Source organism: Somniosus microcephalus, chromosome 2 (genome assembly GCF_052327205.1).
Source record: "Somniosus microcephalus isolate GS21.2 chromosome 2, FLI_Smic_1.0, whole genome shotgun sequence".
Taxonomy (NCBI): Eukaryota; Metazoa; Chordata; class Chondrichthyes; order Squaliformes; family Somniosidae; genus Somniosus; species Somniosus microcephalus.
In genome coordinates, this window is record NC_140988.1 from 377191305 (window position 1) to 377217166 (window position 25862).

The 25862-nt window shown below is 57.8% G+C and overlaps 1 protein-coding gene across 2 annotated transcripts in view; it reads left to right on the top strand.

Annotated features, from left to right (window-relative positions):
* Positions 1–25862, top strand: part of LOC147123782 (exocyst complex component 6B-like) — an 860046-nt gene that overhangs the window by 598202 nt on the left and 235982 nt on the right. For both annotated transcript variants that reach the window (XM_085975948.1, XM_085975954.1), the window contains one exon: positions 15908–16087. In XM_085975948.1, the coding sequence (XP_085832074.1) occupies positions 15908–16087 (180 nt within the window). The remainder of the gene's footprint in view (positions 1–15907; positions 16088–25862) is intronic.

The window sequence follows — 25862 nt, forward strand, 5'->3', positions numbered from 1 at the left end:
CCCCGTCCTCGCTCCCGGGCCCCGTCCTCGCTCCTGGGCCCCGTCCTCGCCCCCGGGCCCCGTCCTCGCTCCTGGGCCCCGTCCTCGCTCCTGGGCCCCGTCCTCGCTCCTGGGTCCCGTCCTCGCTCCTGGGCCCCGCCCTCGCTCCTGGGTCTCGTCCTCGCTCCTGGGCCCCGTCCTCGCCCCTGGGCCTCGTCCTCGCCCCCGGGCCTCGTCCTCGCTCCTGGGCCCCGTCCTCGCCCCTGGGCCTCGTCCTCGCTCCTGGGCCCCGTCCTCGGTCCTGGGCCCCGTCCTCGCCCCCGGGCCCCGTCCTCGCTCCTGGGCCCCGTCCTCGCTCCTGGGCCCCGTCCTCGCTCCTGGGCCCTGTCCTCGCCCCTGGGCCCCGCCCTCGCTCCTGGGCCCCGTCCTCGCTCCTGGGCCCCGCCCTCGCTCCTGGGCCCCGCCCTCGCCCCTGGGCCCCGTCCTCGCCCCTGGGCCCCGTCCTCGCCCCTGGGCCCCGTCCTCGCCCCTGGGCCCTGTCCTCGCTCCTGGGCCCCGTCCTCGCTCCTGGGTCCGGTCCTCGCTCCTGGGCCCCATCCTCGCCCCTGGGCCCCGCCCTCGCCCCTGGGCCCCGTCCTCGCTCCTGGGCCTCGTCCTCGCTCCTGGGCCCCGCCCTCGCTCCTGGGCCCCGACCTCGCCCCTGGGTCCCGCCCTCGCCCCTGGGCCCCGTCCTCGCCCCTGGGTCCCGCCCTCGCCCCTGGGCCCCGTCCTCGCTCCTGGGCCTCGTCCTCGCTCCTGGGCCCCGTCCTCGCTACTGGGCCCCGTCCTCGCTCCTGGGCCTCGTCCTCGCTCCTGGGTCCCGCCCTCGCTCCTGGGCCCCGTCCTCGCCCCCGGGCCCTGTCCTCGCTCCTGGGCCCCGTCCTCGCTCCTGGGCCCCGTCCTCGCTCCTGGGCCTCGTCCTCGCTCCTGGGTCCCGCCCTCGCTCCTGGGCCCCGTCCTCGCCCCTGGACCCCGCCCTCGCTCCTGGGCCCCGTCCTCGCCCCTGGGCCCCGTCCTCGCTCCTGGGCCCCGTCCTCGCTCCTGGGTCCGGTCCTCGCTCCTGGGCCCCGTCCTCGCTCCTGGGTCCGGTCCTCGCTCCTGGGTCCGGTCCTCGCCCCTGGGCCCCGTCCTCGCTCCTGGGCCCCGTCCTCGCCCCTGGGCCCCGTCCTCGCTCCTGGGCCCCGTCCTCGCCCCTGGGCCCCGTCCTCGCTCCTGGGCCCCGTCCTCGCCCCTGGGCCTCGTCCTCGCCCCTGGGCCCCGTCCTCGCTCCTGGGCCCCGTCCTCGCTCCTGGGTCCCGCCCTCGCTCCTGGGCCCCGTCCTCGCTCCTGGGCCTCGTCCTCGCTCCTGGGCCCCGTCCTCGCCCCTGGGCCCCGTTCTCGCCCCTGGGCCCCGTCCTCGCCCCTGGGCCCCGCCCTCGCCCCTGGGCCCCGTCCTCGCCCCTGGGCCCCGTCCTCGCCCCTGGGCCCCGTCCTCGCTCCTGGGCCCCGTCCTCGGTCCTGGGCCCCGTCCTCGCTCCTGGGCCCCGTCCTCGCTCCTGGGTCCCGCCCTCGCCCCTGGGCCCCGCCCTCGCCCCTGGGCCCCGTCCTCGCTCCTGGGCCTCGTCCTCGCTCCTGGGCCCCGTCCTCGCTCCTGGGCCTCGTCCTCGCTCCTGGGTCCCGCCCTCGCTCCTGGGCCCCGTCCTCGCCCCTGGACCCCGCCCTCGCTCCTGGGCCCCGTCCTCGCCCCTGGGCCCCGTCCTCGCTCCTGGGCCCCGTCCTCGCTCCTGGGTCCGGTCCTCGCTCCTGGGCACCGTCCTCGCTCCTGGGTCCGGTCCTCGCTCCTGGGTCCGGTCCTCGCCCCTGGGCCCCGTCCTCGCTCCTGGGCCCCGTCCTCGCCCCTGGGCCCCGTCCTCGCTCCTGGGCCCCGTCCTCGCCCCTGGGCCCCGTCCTCGCTCCTGGGCCCCGTCCTCGCCCCTGGGCCTCGTCCTCGCCCCTGGGCCCCGTCCTCGCTCCTGGGCCCCGTCCTCGCTCCTGGGTCCCGCCCTCGCTCCTGGGCCCCGTCCTCGCTCCTGGGCCTCGTCCTCGCTCCTGGGCCCCGTCCTCGCCCCTGGGCCCCGTTCTCGCCCCTGGGCCCCGTCCTCGCCCCTGGGCCCCGCCCTCGCCCCTGGGCCCCGTCCTCGCCCCTGGGCCCCGTCCTCGCTCCTGGGCCCCGTCCTCGCTCCTGGGCCCCGTCCTCGGTCCTGGGCCCCGTCCTCGCTCCTGGGCCCCGTCCTCGCCCCTGGACCCCGCCCTCGCTCCTGGGCCCCGTCCTCGCCCCTGGGCCCCGTCCTCGCCCCTGGGCCTTGTCCTCGCTCCTGGGTCCGGTCCTCGCTCCTGGGCCCCATCCTCGCCCCTGGGCCCTGCCCTCGCTCCTGGGCCCCGTCCTCGCCCCTGGGCCCCGCCCTCACTCCTGGGCCCCGTCCTCGCCCCTGGGCCCCGTCCTCGCCCCTGGGCCCCGTCCTCGCTCCTGGGCCCGCCCTCGCTCCTGGGCCCCGTCCTCGCCCCCGGGCCCCGTCCTCGTTCCTGGGTCTGGTCCTCGCCCCTGGGCCCCGTCCTCGCTCCTGGGCCCCGCCCTCGCTCCTGGGCCCCGTCCTCGCCCCTGGGTCCCGTCCTCGCCCCTGGGCCCCGTCCTCGCCCCTGGGCCCCGTCCTCGCTCCTGGGCCCCGTCCTCGCTCCTGGGTCCGGTCCTCGCTCCTGGGCCCCGTCCTCGCCCCTGGGCCCCGCCCTCGCCCCTGGGCCCCGTCCTCGCTCCTGGGCCTCGTCCTCGCTCCTGGGCCCCGCCCTCGCTCCTGGGCCCCGACCTCGCCCCTGGGTCCCGCCCTCGCTCCTGGGCCTCGTCCTCGCTCCTGGGTCCCGCCCTCGCTCCTGGGCCCCGTCCTCGCCCCCGGGCCCTGTCCTCGCTCCTGGGCCCCGTCCTCGCTCCTGGGCCCCGTCCTCGCTCCTAGGCCTCGTCCTCGCTCCTGGGTCCCGCCCTCGCTCCTGGGCCCCGTCCTCGCCCCTGGACCCCGCCCTCGCTCCTGGGCCCCGTCCTCGCCCCTGGGCCCCGTCCTCGCTCCTGGGCCCCGTCCTCGCTCCTGGGTCCGGTCCTCGCTCCTGGGCCCCGTCCTCGCTCCTGGGTCCGGTCCTCGCTCCTGGGTCCGGTCCTCGCCCCTGGGCCCCGTCCTCGCTCCTGGGCCCCGTCCTCGCCCCTGGGCCCCGTCCTCGCTCCTGGGCCCCGTCCTCGCCCCTGGGCCCCGTCCTCGCCCCTGGGCCCCGTCCTCGCCCCTGGGCCTCGTCCTCGCCCCTGGGCCCCGTCCTCGCTCCTGGGCCCCGTCCTCGCTCCTGGGTCCCGCCCTCGCTCCTGGGCCCCGTCCTCGCTCCTGGGCCACGTCCTCGCTCCTGGGCCCCGTCCTCGCCCCTGGGCCCCGTCCTCGCCCCCGGGCCCCGTCCTCGTTCCTGGGTCTGGTCCTCGCCCCTGGGCCCCGTCCTCGCCCCTGGGCCCCGTCCTCGCTCCTGGGCCCCGCCCTCGCTCCTGGGCCCCGTCCTCGCCCCTGGGTCCCGTCCTCGCTCCTGGGCCCCGTCCTCGCCCCTGGGCCCCGTCCTCGCTCCTGGGCCCCGTCCTCGCTCCTGGGTCCCGTCCTCGCTCCTGGGCCCCGTCCTCGCTCCTGGGTCCGGTCCTCGCTCCTGGGCCCCGTCCTCGCTCCTGGGTCCGGTCCTCGCTCCTGGGCCCCGTCCTCGCTCCTGGGTCCCGCCCTCGCTCCTGGGCCCCGTCCTCGCTCCTGGGCCACGTCCTCGCTCCTGGGCCCCGTCCTCGCCCCTGGGCCCCGTCCTCGCCCCCGGGCCCCGTCCTCGTTCCTGGGTCTGGTCCTCGCCCCTGGGCCCCGTCCTCGCCCCTGGGCCCCGTCCTCGCTCCTGGGCCCCGCCCTCGCTCCTGGGCCCCGTCCTCGCCCCTGGGTCCCGTCCTCGCTCCTGGGCCCCGTCCTCGCCCCTGGGCCCCGTCCTCGCTCCTGGGCCCCGTCCTCGCTCCTGGGTCCCGTCCTCGCTCCTGGGCCCCGTCCTCGCTCCTGGGTCCGGTCCTCGCTCCTGGGCCCCGTCCTCGCTCCTGGGTCCGGTCCTCGCTCCTGGGCCCCGTCCTCGCTCCTGGGTCCGGTCCTCGCTCCTGGGCCCCGTCCTCGCTCCTGGGTCCGGTCCTCGCTCCTGGGTCCGGTCCTCGCCCCTGGGCCCCGTCCTCGCTCCTGGGCCCCGTCCTCGCCCCTGGGCCCCGTCCTCGCTCCTGGGCCCCGTCCTCGCCCCTGGGCCCCGTCCTCGCCCCTGGGCCCCGTCCTCGCCCCTGGGCCTCGTCCTCGCCCCTGGGCCCCGTCCTCGCTCCTGGGCCCCGTCCTCGCTCCTGGGTCCCGCCCTCGCTCCTGGGCCCCGTCCTCGCTCCTGGGCCACGTCCTCGCTCCTGGGCCCCGTCCTCGCCCCTGGGCCCCGTCCTCGCCCCCGGGCCCCGTCCTCGTTCCTGGGTCTGGTCCTCGCCCCTGGGCCCCGTCCTCGCCCCTGGGCCCCGTCCTCGCTCCTGGGCCCCGCCCTCGCTCCTGGGCCCCGTCCTCGCCCCTGGGTCCCGTCCTCGCTCCTGGGCCCCGTCCTCGCCCCTGGGCCCCGTCCTCGCTCCTGGGCCCCGTCCTCGCTCCTGGGTCCCGTCCTCGCTCCTGGGCCCCGTCCTCGCTCCTGGGTCCGGTCCTCGCTCCTGGGCCCCGTCCTCGCCCCTGGGCCCCGCCCTCGCCCCTGGGCCCCGTCCTCGCTCCTGGGCCTCGTCCTCGCTCCTGGGCCCCGCCCTCGCTCCTGGGCCCCGACCTCGCCCCTGGGTCCCGCCCTCGCTCCTGGGCTCCGTCCTCGCCCCTGGGTCCCGCCCTCGCTCCTGGGCCCCGTCCTCGCTCCTGGGCCTCGTCCTCGCTCCTGGGCCCCGTCCTCGCTCCTGGGCCCCGTCCTCGCTCCTGGGCCTCGTCCTCGCTCCTGGGTCCCGCCCTCGCTCCTGGGCCCCGTCCTCGCCCCCGGGCCCTGTCCTCGCTCCTGGGCCCCGTCCTCGCTCCTGGGCCCCGTCCTCGCTCCTGGGCCTCGTCCTCGCTCCTGGGTCCCGCCCTCGCTCCTGGGCCCCGTCCTCGCCCCTGGACCCCGCCCTCGCTCCTGGGCCCCGTCCTCGCCCCTGGGCCCCGTCCTCGCTCCTGGGCCCCGTCCTCGCTCCTGGGTCCGGTCCTCGCTCCTGGGCCCCGTCCTCGCTCCTGGGTTCGGTCCTCGCTCCTGGGTCCGGTCCTCGCCCCTGGGCCCCGTCCTCGCTCCTGGGCCCCGTCCTCGCCCCTGGGCCCCGTCCTCGCTCCTGGGCCCCGTCCTCGCCCCTGGGCCCCGTCCTCGCTCCTGGGCCCCGTCCTCGCCCCTGGGCCTCGTCCTCGCCCCTGGGCCCCGTCCTCGCTCCTGGGCCCCGTCCTCGCTCCTGGGTCCCGCCCTCGCTCCTGGGCCCCGTCCTCGCTCCTGGGCCTCGTCCTCGCTCCTGGGCCCCGTCCTCGCCCCTGGGCCCCGTTCTCGCCCCTGGGCCCCGTCCTCACCCCTGGGCCCCGCCCTCGCCCCTGGGCCCCGTCCTCGCCCCTGGGCCCCGTCCTCGCCCCTGGGTCCGGTCCTCGCTCCTGGGCCCTGTCCTCGCTCCTGGGCCCCGTCCTCGCTCCTGGGCCCCGCCCTCGCTCCTGGGTCTGGTCCTCGCCCCTGGGCCCCGTCCTCGCTCCCGGGCCCCGACCTCGCTCCCGGGCCCCGTCCTCGCCCCTGGGCCTCGTCCTCGCCCCTGGGTCCGGTCCTCGCTCCTGGGCCCCGTCCTCGCTCCTGGGCCCCGTCCTCGCCCCTGGGCCCCGTCCTCGCTCCTGGGCCCCCGTCCTCGCTCCTGGGCCCCCGTCCTCGCTCCTGGGCCCCGTCCTCGCTCCTGGGCCCCGTCCTCGCTCCTGGGCCCCGTCCTCGCCCCTGGGTCCCGTCCTCGCTCCTGGGTCCCGTCCTCGTTCCTGGGCCCCGTCCTCGCCCCTGGGTCCCGTCCTCGCCCCTGGGTCCCTTCCTCGCCCCTGGGCCCCGTCCTCGCTCCTGGGCCCCGTCCTCGCTCCTGGGTCCCGTCCTCGCTCCTGGGCCCCGTCCTCGCTCCTGGGTCCGGTCCTCGCTCCTGGGTCCGGTCCTCGCCCCTGGGCCCCGTCCTCGCTCCTGGGCCCCGTCCTCGCCCCTGGGCCCCGTCCTCGCTCCTGGGCCCCGTCCTCGCCCCTGGGCCCCGTCCTCGCCCCTGGGCCCCGTCCTCGCCCCTGGGCCTCGTCCTCGCCCCTGGGCCCCGTCCTCGCTCCTGGGCCCCGTCCTCGCTCCTGGGTCCCGCCCTCGCTCCTGGGCCCCGTCCTCGCTCCTGGGCCACGTCCTCGCTCCTGGGCCCCGTCCTCGCCCCTGGGCCCCGTCCTCGCCCCCGGGCCCCGTCCTCGTTCCTGGGTCTGGTCCTCGCCCCTGGGCCCCGTCCTCGCCCCTGGGCCCCGTCCTCGCTCCTGGGCCCCGCCCTCGCTCCTGGGCCCCGTCCTCGCCCCTGGGTCCCGTCCTCGCTCCTGGGCCCCGTCCTCGCCCCTGGGCCCCGTCCTCGCTCCTGGGCCCCGTCCTCGCTCCTGGGTCCCGTCCTCGCTCCTGGGCCCCGTCCTCGCTCCTGGGTCCGGTCCTCGCTCCTGGGCCCCGTCCTCGCTCCTGGGCCCCGTCCTCGCTCCTGGGCCTCGTCCTCGCTCCTGGGCCCCGTCCTCGCCCCTGGGCCCCGTCCTCGCCCCCGGGCCCCGTCCTCGTTCCTGGGTCTGGTCCTCGCCCCTGGGCCCCGTCCTCGCCCCTGGGCCCCGTCCTCGCTCCTGGGCCCCGCCCTCGCTCCTGGGCCCCGTCCTCGCCCCTGGGTCCCGTCCTCGCTCCTGGGCCCCGTCCTCGCCCCTGGGCCCCGTCCTCGCTCCTGGGCCCCGTCCTCGCCCCTGGGCCCCGTCCTCGCTCCTGGGCCCCGTCCTCGCTCCTGGGTCCGGTCCTCGCTCCTGGGCCCCGTCCTCGCCCCTGGGCCCCGCCCTCGCCCCTGGGCCCCGTCCTCGCTCCTGGGCCGCGTCCTCGCTCCTGGGCCCCGCCCTCGCTCCTGGGCCCCGACCTCGCCCCTGGGTCCCGCCCTCGCTCCTGGGCTCCGTCCTCGCCCCTGGGTCCCGCCCTCGCTCCTGGGCCCCGTCCTCGCTCCTGGGCCTCGTCCTCGCTCCTGGGCCCCGTCCTCGCTCCTGGGCCCCGTCCTCGCTCCTGGGCCTCGTCCTCGCTCCTGGGTCCCGCCCTCGCTCCTGGGCCCCGTCCTCGCCCCCGGGCCCTGTCCTCGCTCCTGGGCCCCGTCCTCGCTCCTGGGCCCCGTCCTCGCTCCTGGGCCTCGTCCTCGCTCCTGGGTCCCGCCCTCGCTCCTGGGCCCCGTCCTCGCCCCTGGACCCCGCCCTCGCTCCTGGGCCCCGTCCTCGCCCCTGGGCCCCGTCCTCGCTCCTGGGCCCCGTCCTCGCTCCTGGGTCCGGTCCTCGCTCCTGGGCCCCGTCCTCGCTCCTGGGTTCGGTCCTCGCTCCTGGGTCCGGTCCTCGCCCCTGGGCCCCGTCCTCGCTCCTGGGCCCCGTCCTCGCCCCTGGGTCCCCGTCCTCGCTCCTGGGCCCCCGTCCTCGCTCCTGGGCCCCGTCCTCGCTCCTGGGCCCCGTCCTCGCTCCTGGGCCCCGTCCTCGCCCCTGGGTCCCGTCCTCGCTCCTGGGTCCCGTCCTCGTTCCTGGGCCCCGTCCTCGCCCCTGGGTCCCGTCCTCGCCCCTGGGTCCCGTCCTCGCCCCCGGGCCCCGTCCTCGCTCCTGGGTCCCGTCCTCGCCCCTGGGTCCCGTCCTCGCTCCTGGGTCCCGTCCTCGCCCCCGGGCCCCGTCCTCGCTCCTGGGCCCCGTCCTCGCCCTGGGCCCCGTCCTCGCTCCCGGGCCCCGTCCTCGCTCCCGGGCCCCGTCCTCGCTCCCGGGCCCCGTCCTCGCCCCCGGGCCTCGTCCTCACCCCTGGATCCCGTCCTCGCACCTGGGCTTCGTCCTCGCTCCTGGGCCTCGTCCTCGCTCCTGGGCCTCGTCCTCGCATATTAATACTGTTCCCCAATGTTACTACAGCGCTACTGTACCCTTCAAACTGCTATACTGTTACGAAAAGGAAAACATTGCAGATTCTGGAAATCTGAAACAAACATAGGAAATGATGGAGATACTCAGCAGGTCAGGCAGCTTCCATTGAGAAATCAGGTAATATTTCATGTCTCAAACCTTTCCTGAGAGCTGGAAGATGAACAGCATTTAAGAGGGAACAGAATAAGGGCAAAGGGAGGAAGGGAGGGAAAATCACACACGCGCGCAGACACAAAGACCACACACACTGTGTGAAGTGCCACTGCGGGGATTGGGAACGGTTAAAGGGCAGAAGTGACACGCGCAGGACACGTAGCGAGAGAAATCAAAAAGAAATACAAGGCATTGAGGTTAGGAGAAACACTAAAAGAGGGATCAGTGAGTGCAGTGGAAAGTATGAAAAACTGGCAAAGTGGAGTGGGCTCCAGAGTCCAAATGTCTGGTGAAAGTAATGAGTGATACCCCCCCCTCTATAATACAGTGATACCCCCCTCTATAATGCAGTGATACCCCCTCCCTCTATAATAGTGATACCCCCTTCTATAATACAGTGATACCCCTCTCTATAATGCAGTGATACCCCCTCCCTCTATAATACAGTGATACCCCCTTCTATAATACAGTGATACCCCCTTCTATAATACAGTGATACCCCCTTTGTTTTCCGAGTGGCAGGCAGTGACTCGTGGGATACCGCAAGGATCGGTCCTAGGACTCCAGCTGTTCACAATATATATTAATGATCTGGACGAGGAAATTGGATGTAATATCTCCAAATTTGCAGATGACACAAAGCTGGGTGGGAGGGTAAGCTGTGAGGAGGATGTCGTGAAACTCCAGTACGATTTGGACAGATTGGGTGATTGGGCAGAAACATGGCAAATGCACTATAATGTGGATAAATGTGAGGTTATCCACTTTGGTGGCAAAAACAGGAAGGCAGATTATTATTTGAATGGCAATAGATTGGGAGAAGGGGAAGTGCAAAGAGACCTGGGTGTTCTTGTGCACCAGTCACTGAAGGTTAGCATGCAGGTGCAGCAGGCGGTTAAGAAGGCAAATGGTATGTTGGCCTTCGTAGCAAGAGGGTTCGAGTACAGGAACAAGGATGTCTTGCTACAGTTGTACAGGGCCTTGGTGAGACCGCACCTTGAGTATTGTGTGCAGTTTTGGTCACCTTACCTGAGGAAGGACGTTCTTGCCATTGAAGGAGTGCAGTGAAGATTCACCAGGCTGATACCTGGGACGGCAGGAATGACATATGAGGAGAGATTGTCAATTGGGCTTATACTCACTGGAGTTTAGAAGATTGAGAGGGGATCTCATCGAAACTTATAAAATTCTGTCAGGCCTGGACAGACTAGATGCAGGAAGGATGTTTATGATGGCCGGGGAGTCCAGAACCAGGGGTCATAGTCTAAGGATAAGGGGTAAGCCATTTAGGACTGAAATGAGGAGGAATTTCTTCACCCAGAGAGTGGTGAACCTGTGGAATTCTCTACCACAGAAGGCAGTAGAGGCCAATTCATTAAATATATTCAAGAAGGAGTTGGATATATTTCTTAAGGCTAAAGGGATCAAGGGATATGGGGAAAAGGCAGGGACAGGGTACTGAATTTGGATGATCAGCCATGATCGCATTGAATGGCGGAGCAGGCTCGAGGGGCCGAATGGCCTACTCCTGCTCCTATCTTCTATGTTTCTATGTTTCTATAATACAGTGATACCCCCTTCTATAATACAGTGACACCCTCCTCTATAATAGTGATAACCCCCTCTATAATGCAGTGATACCCCCTCCCTCTATAATACAGTGATACCCCCTACTATAATACAGTGATACCCCCCTCTATAATAGTGATAACCCCCCTCTATAATACAGTGATACCCCCCTCTATAATACAGTGATAACCCCCTCTATAATACAGTGATACCCTCCTCTATAATAGTAATAACCCCCTCTATAATACAGTGATACCCCCTCAATATAATAGTGATACCCCCTCAATATAATACAATGATACCCCCCTCAATATAATACAGTGATACCCCCCTCAATATAATAGTGATACCCCCCTCAGTATAATAGTGACACCCCCTCAATATAATAGTGATACCCCCCTCAATATAATACAGTGATACCCCCCTCTATAATGCAGTGATACCCCCTCCCTCTATAATACAGTGATACCCCCCCTCTATAATACAGTGATACCCCCCTCTATAATAGTGATACCCCCCTCTATGATACAGTGATAACCCCCTCTATAATACAGTGATACCCCCCTCTATAATAGTGATAACCCCCTCTGTAATACAGTGATACCCCCTCAATATAATAGTGATACCCCCTCAATATAATAGTGATACCCCCTCAATATAATAGTGATACCCCCTCAATAAAATACAGTGATACCCCCTCAATATAATACTGATACCCCCTCAATATAATAGTGATACCCCCTCAATATAATACAGTGATACCCCCTCAATATAATAGTGATACCCCCTCAATATAATACAGTGATACCCCCTCAATATAATAGTGATACCCCCTCAATATAATAGTGATACCCCTCAATATAATAGTGATACCCCCCTCAATATAATACAGTGATACCCCCTCAATATAATAGTGATACCCCCTCAATATAATACAGTGATACCCCCTCAATATAATAGTGATACCCCCTCAATATAATAGTGAAACCCCCTCAATATAATAGTGATACCCCCTCAATATAATAGTGATACCCCCTCAATATAATAGTGATACCCCCTCAATATAATACAGTGATACCCCCTCAATATAATAGTGATACCCCCTCAATATAATAGTGATACCCCCCTCAATATAATACAGTGATACCCCCCTCAATATAATAGTGATACCCCCTCAATATAATAGTGATACCCCCTCAATAAAATACAGTGATACCCCCTCAATATAATAGTGATACCCCCTCAATATAATAGTGATACCCCCTCAATATAATACAGTGATACCCCCTCAATATAATAGTGATACCCCCTCAATATAATACAGTGATACCCCCTCAATATAATAGTGATACCCCCTCAATATAATAGTGATACCCCTCAATATAATAGTGATACCCCCCTCAATATAATACAGTGATACCCCCTCAATATAATAGTGATACCCCCTCAATATAATACAGTGATACCCCCTCAATATAATAGTGATACCCCCTCAATATAATAGTGAAACCCCCTCAATATAATAGTGATACCCCCTCAATATAATAGTGATACCCCCTCAATATAATAGTGATACCCCCTCAATATAATACAGTGATACCCCCTCAATATAATAGTGATACCCCCTCAATATAATAGTGATACCCCCCTCAATATAATACAGTGATACCCCCCTCAATATAATAGTGATACCCCCCTCAGTATAATAGTGATACCCCCTCAATATAATAGTGATACCCCCCTCAATGTAATAGTGATACCCCCCTCAATATAATACAGTGATACCCCCCTCAATGTAATACAGTGATACCCCCCTCAATATAATACAGTGATACCCCCCTCAATATAATACAGTGATACCCCCTCTATAATATAATGATACCCCCCTCAATGTAATAGTGATACCCCCCTCAATATAATAGTGATACCCCCCTCTATAATACAGTGATACCCCCTCAATATAATACAGTGATACCCCCCTCTATAATACAGTGATACCCCCTTCAATATAATAGTGATATCCCCCTCTATAATACAGTGATACCCCCCTCAATATAATACAGTGATACCCCCCTCAATATAATACAGTGATACCCCCCTCAATATAATACAGTGATACCCCCCTCTATAATACAGTGATACCCCCCTCAATATAATAGTGATACCCCCCTCAATATAATAGTGATACCCCCCTCAATATAATAGTGATACCCCCTCAATATAATAGTGATACCCCCCTCAATATAATACAGTGATACCCCCCTCAATATAATACAGTGATACCCCCCTCAATATAATGTAAGAAGTCACACAACACCAGGTTATAGTCCAACAGTTTTATTTGAAATCACAAGCTTTCGGAGCGCTGCTCCTTCATCAGGTGAAGTGGAGAGATGCCTATAGACACAGATTATCTCGTCAGAGAATAATGCCAGATGATTGCAGGTAATCTTTCTAACTGCCATTTATCACACCTCGGCAGAGAGATAATCACAGCAATCAAAGGTGTGAATGGTGTCCAAACAGGTTAGTCAGGAAAACATTACATCAAAGAACAATGAGGTGGGGTCACAAGGGGTCAAATGTTGCAGATGCTGGGGTCTGTATGAAAAACAAAAAACAGACAAAAAAACATTTTTTTTGCTGGAAATCACAGCAGGTCCGGCCGCACCGGTGTAGAAAGAACAAGCCAACGATGACTCGAGTCTGGGTGACCCTACGTCAGGTGGGGTTACATGTAGCGTGACATGAACCCAAGATCCTGGTTGAGGCCATCCTCATGAGTGCGGAACTTGGCTATCAGTTTCTGCTCTACGATTTTGCATTGTCGTGTGTCTCGAAGGCCGCCTTGGAGAATGTTGTCTACCTCATACGTTGCAGGAAAGGATGCCCCGGAGCATGGTACATCGGCGAGACCATGCAGACACTGCGACAACGGATGAACGGACACCGCGCAACAATCTCCAGGCAGGAGTGTTCCCTCCCAGTCGGGAACACTTCAGCAGTCAAGGACATTCAGCCTCCGAACCTTCGGGTAAACATTCTCCAAGGCGGCCTTCGAGACACACGACAACGCAAAATCGTAGAGCAGAAACTAATAGCCAAGTTCCGCTCTCATGAGGATGGCCTCAGCGGGATCTTGGGTTCATGTCACGCTACATGTAACCCCACCTGACGTAGGGTCACCCAGACTCGAGTCATCGTTGGCTTGTTCTTTCTACACCGGTGCGGCTGGACCTGCTGTGATTTCCAGCAAAAAAAATGTTTTTTTGTCTGTTTTTTGTTTTTCATACAGACCCCAGCATCTGCAACATTTGACCCCTTGTGACCCCACCTCATTGTTCTTTGATGTAATGTTTTCCTGACTAACCTGTTTGGACACCATTCACACCTTTGATTGCTGTGATTATCTCTCTGCCGAGGTGTGATAAATGGCAGTTAGAAAGATTACCTGCAATCATCTGGCATTATTCTCTGACTATATAAGTTGTGTCTTTATGCATCTCTCCACTTCACCTGACGAAGGAGCAGCGCTCCGAAAGCTTGTGATTTCAAATAAAACTGTTGGACTATAACCTGGTGTTGTGTGACTTCTTACATTTGTCCACCTCAGTCCAACACCGGCATCTCCACACCATGGCCCTCAATATAATACAGTGATACCCCCCCCACTCAGTATAATACAGTGATACCCCCCCTCAGTATAATACAGTGATACCCCCCCCACTCAGTATAATACAGTGATACCCCCCCTCAGTATAATACAGTGATACCACCCCCTCACTACAGTACAGTGCTGGTGTGTAACATACAGGTTACTGCAGTAATACTATGCCCCCGTGTGATAAATACTCTCCACTTGCCTGGATGGGTCTAGCAACAACAGCACTCAAGAAGCTCGACATCATCCAGGGCAAAGTAGTCCGCGTGATTGGCACTCGCCTAAACATTCACTCCCTCCACCACCGGCGCACCGTGGCTGCAGTGTGTCCAATCCACAAGATGCACTGCTGCAACTTGCCAAGGCTTCTTCGGCAGCACCTCCCAAACCCGAGACCTCTTCCACCTAGAAGGACGAGGGCAGCAGGCGCATGGGAACACCACCACCTCCCAAGTTCCCCTCCAGGCCACACACCATCCTGACTTGGAAATTTATCGCCGATCCTTCATCGTCGCTGGGTCAAAATCCTGGAACTCCCTCCCTAACAGCACTGTGGGAGTACCTTCACCACACGGACTGCAGCGGTTCAAGAAGGCGGCTCATCACCACCTTCTGAAGGGACAACTAGGGATGGGCAATAATTGCCGGCCTTGCCAGCGACGCCCACTTCTCAAATATTAATCTTTTTTGAGTACTGCCATGGGACCTTTTAAGGTCCACCTCAACAGGCAGCTAGAACCTCTGTCTCATCCAAAAGACGGCAGCTCCCTCAGCAATGTAGTGGAGCATCAGCCCAAATTATGTGCTGAGGACCTGGCTGTTCTCTTGTGATATAAACCCCCCGCCCCCGAATCTACCTTCAGCTCACTCTCAGTAATAACTCTAATGCCGTTTTCCCATAAGCGTTCCCTGTCTAAATTATTTTTATTTTGTCTAAACAAATAGGGGGAAAAAATGGTCGAAGCTGGATGTTGTTCTCCTTACAGCAGAGAAGTTTAAGAGGAAATTTGATAGAGGTGTGCAAAATTATGAGGGGTTTTGATAGAGTAAATAAAGAGAAACCGTTTCCATTGGTAGAAAGGTTGGTAACCAGAGGACACAGATTTACGGTAATTTGCGAAAGGAGTGGGGGGAGATGACAAGATTTTTTCTTTTTACGCAGCGAGTTGTTGTGATCTGGAACAGGGCCTTGGTGAGACCACACCTTGAGTATTGTGTGCAGTTTTGGTCGCCTTATCTGAGGAAGGATGTTCTTGCCATGGAGAGAGTGCAGCGAAGATTCACCAGACTGATACCTGGGATGGCAGGAATGACGTATGAGGAGAGATTGGGTCGATTGGGCTTATACTCGCTGGAGTTTAGAAGAATGAGAGGGGATCTCATTGAAACTTATAAAATCCTAACAGGACTAGACAGACTAGATGCGGGAAGGATGTTCCCGATGGTCGGGGAGTCCAGAACCAGGGGTCACAGTCTAAGGATAAGGGGTAAGCCATTTAGGACTGAGATGAGGAGGAATTTCTTCACCCAGAGAGTGGTGAACCTGTGGAATTCTCTACCACACAGGGCAGTTGAGGTCAATTCATTAAATATATTCAAGAAGGAGTTGGATATATTTCTTGAGGCTAAAGGGATCAAGGGATATGGGGAGAAAGCAGGGACAGGGTACTGAGTTTGGATGATCAGCCATGATCTCATTGAATGGCGGAGCAGGCTCGTGGGGCCGAATGGCCTACTCCTGCTCCTATCTTCTATGTTTCTATGAATGCTCTGCCTGAAAGGGTGGTGGAAGCAGATTCAGTAGTAGAGAATTTGATATATACTTGAAAAGGAAAATGTTGCAGGGCTATGGGGAACGAGCAGGGGAGTGGGACTAACTGGATAACTCTTTCATAGAATCGTCGAAATTTACGGCGCAGAAGGAGGCCATTCAGCCCATCATGTCCGTGCCGGCCGAAAAAGAGCTCTTCTGCCTAATCCTACTTTCCAGCTCTTGGTCCGTAGCCCTGCAGGTTTCGGCACTTCAAGTGTATATCCAAGTACTTTTTAAATGCGATGAGGGTTTCTGCCTCTACCACCCTTTCAGGCAGGGAGTTCCAGACCCCCACCGCCCTCTGAGTGAAAAAGGGTTCTGAGTTTCAAAAAGCCGGCACAGGCACGATGGGCCAAATGGCCTCCTCCTGTGCTGTAAGATTCTGTCAGCTACTGTAAATATTTCTGTCGTTGTGTTTTCGGCTTTGAAAGGGGCAGTCACCCCGATGCTGCGCCTGTGTGAAATATAAGCTGCCAGCCCGCAGTGCGTAACGGAGTGTGCGGGGTGTTTGTTTCCGTGCAGGACTCTCGGCATGCTGCCGAGGAGGAGATCTACACCAAGCTGAATCAGAAGATTGACCAATTCCTGCAGCTGGCGGACTACGACTGGATGAGGGCCGATTCCAATGGCCACGCCAGCGACTACTTGGTCGACCTCATCGCCTTCCTGCGCAATACTTTTGCCGTCTTCACGCACTTACCCGTGAGTACAACCGTTTAAAAATATGTATCGCCCGCCCCTTCCTATTTTAAAGAAAATGTCCCTACCCATCGGTCTTCTCTCCTCCCCTCTCCTCTCTCGAAAGGTGCTGGCCTTTGCTGGGGAGGCAGTTCTGCCAACACCGCCAGTCCTCTGGCAGCTAAGTGGCCGTTTCGTGGCATGTGAGCCTCAGCAGACGGCTCAACCATCGAGGGCCAAGTCCAGCTCTATCCTCGCCCGATGGCGGCGGGGGGGGGGGGGTTTCCATAAAGTAAATAAGGAGAAACCATTTCCATTGGCAGCAGGGTTGGTAACCAGGGGAAACAAGGGATATGGGGATTGGGCGGGAAAGTGGAGTTGAGGTCGATGATCAGCCATGATCTTATTGAATGGCGGAGCAGGCTCGGGGGGCCGAATGGCCGACTCCTGCTGCCACTTCTTATGTTCTAAGTGAGATGAGGAGACATCTTTTTAAGCAGCGAGTTGTTGTAAGCTGGAATGCGCTGCATGAAAGGACAGATTCAATCGTAACTTTCAAAAGGGAGTGGGATAAATACTTGAAGTGGAGAAATTTGCAGGGCAATGGGGAAAGAGCATGGGGAGAGGGTTAGTGGGACTATTTGGATAGCTCTTTCAAAGAGCCGGCACAGGCACGCTGGGCCGAATGGCCACCTCCTGAGCTATATGATTCTACGTGCATACACCTGGTCACTTCCGGCCAGCGGTCAAGTGGCTGACCACCAGGAGTGGGAACTGGACTGTGTTTTAACCAGCTTATCCATAAAGGGTTAAATTGTGATGGCAGGTTGCATAAACTTGGTTTGTATTCCCTTGAGTTTAGAAGGTTGCCCGTGTCCTAACTCGCACCAAGTCCCGTTCGCCCGTCACCCCTGTGCTCGCTGACCTACATTGGCTCTCAGTTAATCAACGCCTCAATTTTAAAATTCTCATCCTTGTCTTCAAATCCCTCCATGGCCCTCGCCCCTCCCTATCTGTAATCTTCTCCAACCCCACAACCTCCCTGAGATCTCTGCGCTCCTCTAATTCTGGCCTCTCGAGCATCCCTGAGTTTAATCGCTCCACCATTGGTGGCCGTGCGTTCAGCAGCCAAGGCCCTAAGCTCTGGAATTTCCTTCCTAAACCTCTCTGCCTCTCCACCTCTCTCTCCTCCTTTAAGACGCTCCTTAAAACCTACCTCTTTGACCAAGCTTTTGGTCACCTGCCATAATATCCCCTTAGGTGGCTCGGTGTCAATTTTCATTTTTCTTTTGATAAAACGTCCCAAGGCGCTTCACAGGAGTGTTATTATGTTAAAGGCGCTATATAAATATATAAGTTGCTGTTGTTCAACCCCCACTCCAGAGATTTGAGCGCAAAATCTAGGCCGACACTCCCATGCAGTACTGCCGGAGGGCCAGTACTAAGGGAGCACTGCACTGTCGGAGGGGCGGTACTGAGGGAGCACTGCACTGTCGGAGGGCCGGTACTGAGGGAGCGCCGCACTGTCAGAGGGGCAGTACTGAGGGAGCACTGCACTGTCGGAGGGACAGTACTGAGGGAGTGCTCCACTGTTGGAGGGGCAGTACTGAGGGAGCGCTGCACTGTCGAAGGGGCAGTACTGAGGGAGTGCTGCACTGTTGGGGGACAGTACTGAGGGAGTGCTTCACTGTCAGAGGGGCAGTACTGAGGGAGTGCTGCACTGTCGAAGGGGCAGTACTGAGGGAGTGCTGCACTGTCGAACGGGCAGTACTGAGGGAGTGCTGCACTGTCGGAGGTGCAGTACTGAGGGAGTGCTGCACTGTTGAACGGGCAGTACTGAGGGAGCGCTGCACTGTCGAACGGGCAGTACTGAGGGAGTACTACACTGTCGGAGGGGCAGTACTGAGGGATACTGCACTCTCGGAGGTGCAGTACTGAGGGAGCGCTGCACTGTCGGAGGTGCAGTACTGAGGAATTGCTGCACTGTCGGAGGGGCAGTACTGAGGGAGTGCTGCACTGTCGAACGGGCAGTACTGAGGGAGTGCTGCACTGTCGAACGGGCAGTACTGAGGGAGCGCTGCACTGTCGGAGGGGCATTACTGAGGAATTGCTGCACTGTCGGAGATGCCTCATGTCGGGTGAGATTTTAAACTGATGGACGTTAGAGATCCCATAGCGATAAGCGAAGGTGAACATTTCTCCCTCAACTAACGCCGCCAGAACAGGTTGGCTGGCTGTACACCTCAAGGCTATTTGTGGGGCATTGCTGTGTGTGAAATGGCTGAGGGAGTGCTTCATTGTCAGAGGTCCTGCTGTTTGCATCAGATATTAAACCAAGTCTCCATCTGACTGTTCATGGGCTACTAAAGCTGTACTGAGAATAGCACAGGGCTGTGAAGAAATGCCAGTGTGAAATAGTTTGTAATTTAAATAAAAACTTCATGTACTTTTAAAATTATTCCCCCAGGGTCAACGCACCCTTTTCAGCTCTAGAGTTTGTCAGCCATGGCTTAGTTGGTAGCCCTCTCACCTTTGAATCAGAAGGTTGTAGGTTCAAGTCCCACCCCAGAGACTTGAGCCCATAATCCAGGCTGACACTCTGCACCATTGGAGGTCATAGAGTCATAGAGTTATACAGCACAGAAAGAGGCCCTTCGGCCCATCACGTCCGCGCCGGCCATCAAGCCCTGTCTAATCCCATTTTCCAGCATTTGGTCCGTAGCCTTGTATGCTATGGCATTTCAAGTGCTCATCCAAATGCTTCTTGAATGTTGTGAGGGTTCCTGCCCCTACCACCCTTTCAGGCAGTGAGTTCCAGATTCCAACCACCCTCTGGGTGAAAAGTTCTTCCTCAAATCCCCTCTAAACCTCCTGCCCCTTACCTTGAATCTTTGCCCCCTTGTTATTGACCCCTCTACTAAGGGGAAACGTTCCTTTCTATCTACCCTATCTATGCCCCTCATAATTTTGTATACCTCAATCAGGTCCCCCCTCAGCCTTCTCTGCTCCAAGGAAAACAACCCCAGCCTGTCCAGTCTTTCTTCATAGCTGAAGCGCTCCAGCCCAGGTAACATCCTGGTGAATCTCCTCTGCACCCTCTCCAAAGCAATCACATCCTTCCTATAGTGTGGCGACCAGAACTGCACACAGTATTCCAGCTGTGGCCTAACTAGCGTTTTGTACAGCTCCATCATAACCTCCCTGCTCTTATATTCTATGCCTAAGTATCCCATATGCCTTTTTAACCACCTTATCCACCTGTTCTGCTGCCTTCAGGGATCTATGTACATGCACACCAAGGTCCCTCAGATCCTCTGTCTTTCCTAGGGTCTTACCATTCATTGTGTATTCCCTTGCCGTGTCGTGTTTCAGATGAGACGTTAAACCGAGGCTCCATCAGCTCTTTAAGGTGGACATAAAAGACCCCGCGGCACTATTTGAAGAAGAGCAGGGGAGTTCTCCCTGGTGTCCTGGCCAACATTTATCCTTCAACCAACATCACTATTAACAAATGATCTGGTCGTTATCGCATTGCTGTTTGTGGCAAATCGGCTGCCGTGTTTCCCTACATTACAACAGTGACTACACTTTAAAAAGTACTTCATTGACTGTAAAGTGCTTTGGGACGTCCTGAGGTGGTGAAAGTTGCTGAATTTCTTTCTGTCTTTTAGAATCAGTCCAGAGAGGGTGGAAGTCCCTCGATTGTTTGCACGGGTCTGAAGTGAAACGAGTTTGGCGGGGTGGGGGGGATTCAGCCCAGTTCCTTACTGGCGCAGGTTGGAAGCACAAGACTGTCCTTAATTAAACCTCGAAACAACTTCGCCCTTGCTTCAATGGCGTGACCTTTGAATTTCAGGCAACAGCCACCCTTGTGGTCTTTGAGTGAGGCCTGCTGCCAGCTTAATTGCCAAACTCTGGGTGGTTCTAGCAATGTGTGCACCCCGCCCTCACATCTGAATCCGCTTGACGAAGCAGTCAGGTCCCCTTTCATTGCGCTCGGAAGTGGTGAATGGAAGGGTTACAGACCGAGTCATCATCTACTGCCATGTCTACACTGGGAAAGGAGTGGGCCGGGGATAGCATCATGCTTAGGGCTCTGTTGCTTGGCGGATAAATAACCACTGGAAGCATTTAAGTGGAAATAATGAACATTTATTTAAAAATAAAACATTTTGGGGGGGGTTTGTTTACATTTTAGAAAGTTCCAAACTCACTGAAAGGGCTGCTCTGTTAAAAGAAAGAGCCAACTTGCATTCATATAGCGCCTTTCACACGTTGTTCCAAAGCAAGCGCTTCATAGCCCATTAATTACTTCTGAAGTGCAGTCACTGTTGATTTGTGACAGGAAGTTGGCACACAGCAAGATCCCACAAGCAGCAAATGAGTTGGACTGGCCAGTTAATCCGCAGTTTGCTCAAGTCTGTAGTGGGTCTTGAACGCCGAAGCGCAGGGGTGAGAGTGCTAATAACTGAGCCAGGCTCACACAAGGACAAGCATGTACTTAGCAGATCTCTCAAACATCCCTCAAATGGCCTGCATCCAAAAAATTACTTGGTAGCACACTCGCCTCTGAGTCAGCAGGTCATGGGTTCAAGTCCCATTCTGGAGACTCGAGCACAAATATCCAGGCTGACACTCCAGCGCGGTGCTGAGGGAGCGCCGCACTGTCGGAGGTGCCGTCTTTCAGATGAGGCGTTAAACCGAGGGCCCAGTCTGCCCTCTCAGGTGGACGTAAAAGACCCCACGGCACTATTTCGAAGAAGAGCAGGGGGAGTTCTCCCCGGTGTCCTGGCCAATATTTATCCCTCAATCAACATCACTACAACAGATTATCTGGTCATTATCACATTGCTGTTTGTGGGAGCTTGCTGTGCAAACTGGCTGCCGCGTTTCCTACATTCAACAGTGACTACAGTTCAAAGGTATTTCATTGGCTGTAAAGCGCTTTGGGACGTCCTGAGCTTCTTGAAAGGCGCTATAGAAAGGCAAGTCTTTCTTTGCTGAATACAGCAGCGATTTTCCACACGACACTGTCCCACAGAAAGCACGTAATGTATGCTTGGTGGTGCTGGTCGTTGGAATTTTGGCCGGGAGAACTCTCTGGATTCTTTTGAATGGCCCACCAGACCAGACAGATGGTGCAGTGTCTCGTCTGTAGCTAGGCATCTTATAAAATTCTAACAGGACTAGACAGACTAGATGCAGGAAGGATGTTCCCGATGGCGGGGAGTCCAGAACCAGGGGTCACAGTCTAAGGATAAGGGGTAAGCCATTGAGGACAGAGATGAGGAGGAATTTCTTCACCCAGAGAAACATAGAAACATAGAAGATAGGAGCAGGAGTAGGCCATTCGGCCCTTCGAGCCTGCTCCGCCATTCAACGAGATCATGGCTGATCATCCAAACCCTAGCACCCGGTCCCTACACCGACAGCCATCCCACCCAAGCCCTATCCCCGTAACCCCACGTATTTAATCCCCCCTAACACTAAGGGTCAATTTTTTTTATCATGGCCAATCAACCTAACCCGCACATCTTTGGTGAACCTGTGGAATTCTCTACCACAGAAGGCAGTAGAGGCCAATTCATTAAATATATTCAAGAAGGAGTTAGATATATTTCTTAAGGCTAAAGGGATCAAGGGATATGGGGAGAAGGCAGGGACCGGGTACTGAATTTGGATGATCAGCCATGATCACATTGAATGGCGGAGCAGGCTCGAGGGGCCGAATGGCCTACTCCTGCTCCTATCTTCTATGTTTCATCTCCAACAGTGCAGCACTCCCTCCATACTGCACCGAAATATCAACACAGATTACGAGCTCAAGTCCCGGAGTGGGGCTTGAACCCACCGCCACCTGACTCGGAGGCGAGAGCGTTCACCGAGCCAAACTGACCCTGACACCTGGTCTGAAATGGTTTGCATTTTCCAAAACCGTCCTTACTTCTGATCATCACGCTGCTTTATTCAGAAGCTGCCGTTGGGATTTTCAAAGATGTGAAGATTGAAGAGAGAAGGCTTGCTGGAGCAGGCACTGCTTCAGGGATTTCAGCCACCGAATGCACTAATAACCCAGACCTGCGAGTAGCTTTACAAACTAATTGCAAGGCTCCAGATAGTTTTCACTGGGGGGCGCTTTTAAATAACTTTGCAGGGAAGAGTTTGAGCGGACTGGGTGGTGCAGTGGTTTAGACACAGGCCTAATCTGTTGTTCCATGGGTTCAAGGGAAGAATGAGCAGAGGCAATATAAACTAAATGGAACAATTTTAAAGCGGATGCAGGAACAGAGAGACCTGGGGGTGAATGTACACAAATCTTTGAAGGTAGCAGGACAAGTTGAGAATTCTGTTAAAAAAGCATACGGGATCCTTGGCTTTATAAATAGAGGCATAGGGGTCGATTTTCATTAAGCTGCCGGGAAGGAGGCAGGACTACAACTTTCGGGTTTTAGTCCCGCCTACATCGAGATGCGGCTAATCCACGCAATTTTCCCTTGATTGACCTTGTTGAGCCTGCCCAGCGGGCTTCGCAGGCCAATTAAGGGCCACCCAGCAACAGGTGACGTCACAGACTGAAAATTCATCTGTCAAGAGGTGTTGACAGATGAAATATCAGTGTTTCACAGCTGTTTGAAGCTGTCAAACACTGACAGTCTGACTTCTAACCTGAGTCCTTCTACACAGACTCAGTTAGAACTGAAAGCTGAAGGCTGTCACTTTTGACAGATCGCAGCCATTTTGCTTTCAGTGCCGACTGAGTGATGGACTCCCGCAGCCTAGAGGAAGAAAGGCTGTTAAGGTAAGTACAGGTAATTTAAACTTCTTTACACACCAAACACACTTACCTTTGCACTCATGCACCCATCACTCACCTGAACATCGACATCGCGACCCCTCCAAGTCCTTCAACCCGACGGCCCGCCTGCTCTAACCTGGCGTGGTTTGGAGCCGTCGGGAATCCCACACGACACCCCTCAAAATAGGGATTAGGCTAAAAACTGCCTGTTAACTACCTGTTAACAGGCAGTTAATTGGCACTAATCCCTTCCCGCCTCGGGTCAGCGGGTCCCAGTGCGGGGCGGGTACCCGCCTCCTCTGAAACTTACGTGGAGGCGGGTTTTGGGCGGGATGGTGTCGGGACCCCCGAATTCGGGATTTTTGCCCCCCGCCCGCCTAAAAGCCCGCCTCACGGCACACTGAAAATCTAGGCCATAGAGTTAAAAAGCAAGGAAATAATGCTGCTCCTTTATAAAACACTGGTTAGGCCCCAGCTGCTGTATTGTGGCCAGTTCTGGGCACCGCACTTTAGGAAGGATGTCAAGGCCTTAGAGAGGGGGCAGAGGGGATTTACTAGAATGGTTCCAGGGATGAAAGACTTCAGTTACATGGAGAGATTAGAGAATCTGGGGTTCTTATCCTCAGAGGAGAGAATGTTAAAGGAGATTTGATAGAGGTGTTCAAAATCATGACTGGTTTTGATAAAGTAAATAAGGAGAAACAGTTTCCGCTGGCAGAGGGTCAGTAACCAGAGGCCACAGATTTAAAGTAATTGGCAAAAGAACCAGGGGGGAGATTAGAAGATATTTTTTTACACAGCGAGTCATTATGATCTGGACCGTAGTCACTGTTGTAATGTAGGGAAATGCGTCAGTCAATTTACAGATAGCAAAGCCCCGCAAACAGCAAGGAACTAAATAACCAGAGCATCTGTTTTTTAGTGATGTTGGTTGAGGGAAAAATATTGGCCCAGGACACCAGGTAAAACTCCGCTGCTCCTCGAATAGTGGCCGTGGGATCCTTTACGTCCACCTGTGAGGGCAGGCGTGGGGCCTTGTTTTAACAATTCATCCGAAAGACGGCACCTCTGACAGTGCAGCACTCCCTCAGCACTGCACTGGAGCGTCAGCCAGGATAATGTGCTCAAGTAGTAATGCAGGAACAGTAGCATCGTGGTTATGTTACTGGACTAGTAATTCTGAGGCCTGGACTAATGATCCGAGAGACGTGAGTTCACATCCCACCACGGCAGCTGGGGAATTTCAATTCAGATAATTAAATAAATTTGGAATATAAAAGCTGGTATCAGTCATGGTGATCATGAAACTATTGGATTGTTGTAAAAACCCATCTGTTTCACTAATGTCCTTTAGGGAAGGCAATCTGCCGCCCTTACCTGGTCTGGCCTATATGTGACTCCAGACCCGCAGCATTGTGGTTGATTCTTAACTGCCCTCTGAAATGGCCGAACAAGCCACTCAGTTGTACCAAACTGCTGCGACAAATTCACTGTGGGAGCACCTTCACCACACGGACTGCAGCGGTTCAAGAAGGCGGCTCACCACCACCTTCTCCAGGGCAATTAGGGATGGGCCTTGCCAGTGACGCCAACATCCAATGAATTTTTAAAAAGTCTCCGCAGTAGGACGTGAACCCACGACCTGCTGACTCAGAGGCAAGAGTGCTACCCACTGAGCCACAGATGACACCCGATAAAATAAAACTTATCACAGGAAGGGACAGACGGGGCCGGGGGGGAAGTCTATCACAGGAAGCGACAGGCGGGGCCGGGGGGGGGGAAGAGAAGAAGGTTGGAAGTGAGAGAAGGATCGCCAACAAGCTTTTCCTTGTACCTCTCCAACAGTGCTCTTGCTTTCTTCCTCCCTGGAGAGCATCGTGTTAGCCTGTGAACCCTCTGATACTGCAGGGTGTGGGGGCCGAAGGGCCTCTTTCTGTGCTGTAAAACTCTATGACTCTATGACTATGACCAGTCACTCTAACACAAGGCGAGCTGGAGAAGTGGCTTCTGTGCGCGGGGCCACGTACCGAACAGTAACACCTGCAGTTACTGGTGCTGACCCAGCGATGCTCTCGACGCACTGAAGAGCTATCTCGGCGGGGAGGTGAGGGAGAGGGGGAAGAAGCAAACCGGAGCAGCCAACACATCACTTTCCTCAAAAACGATCGCACATACGAGCGACGCAACAATGCCTTTGTACCAAGAAATGGCCCGCTTCAACCCAGCCGGTCTCGCTCTTCTCGACAGTGTGCCAAAGTTTTGACAAGAGCGCCATTCAGTGAAGACAAGTGCCCCCCCCTCCCCTCCCCTGCTGAAACAATGTGTTTGTTTATCCAGGGAGCTCTGTGATTAGGAACGGTCCAGCCTTTATGCCGAGTGCTCTAATTCTGCAGGATTTTATTATGTTTGGCATTGCAGTAGCAGAAAATTACCCGGACAGATGTTGCGATTCACCCTTCAGAGTTTCCAAAAGTGTATTGGAAGGGGTTTAAAGATCTCACCAAAATTGGAACCGACATCCCCCATTTTGTTTGACAGCTACGACCTGACTGTAAACATGTGCGCATTAAACACCCGTGCACAACACGTGTGCAGCTATATAATGCCCGCGTACTATCACTTGGAGTCTGCAGCTGCTTTTTGTCAATTTTTTTCAACTTTAAAATAACTTTTAAGTTCATCAGCTCTGTGTTTTTCACCCAAAAGAATCGCTCAATACCACAGGAACACCATCCCCTCCAACGTTTTTTTATTCATTCGCGGGATGTTGGCGTCGCTGGTGAGGTCAGCATTTATTGCCCATTCCTAATTGCCTTTGAGAAGGTGGTGGTGATTCGCCACTTTGAACCGCTGCAGTCCGTGTGGGTGAAGGTGCTCCCACAGTGCTGTTAGGGAGGGAGTTCCAGGATTTTGACCCAGCGACGATGAAGGATCGGCCGATATATTTCCAAGTCAGGATGGTGTGTGACTTGGAGGGGAACTTGGAGGTGGTGGTGTTCCCAT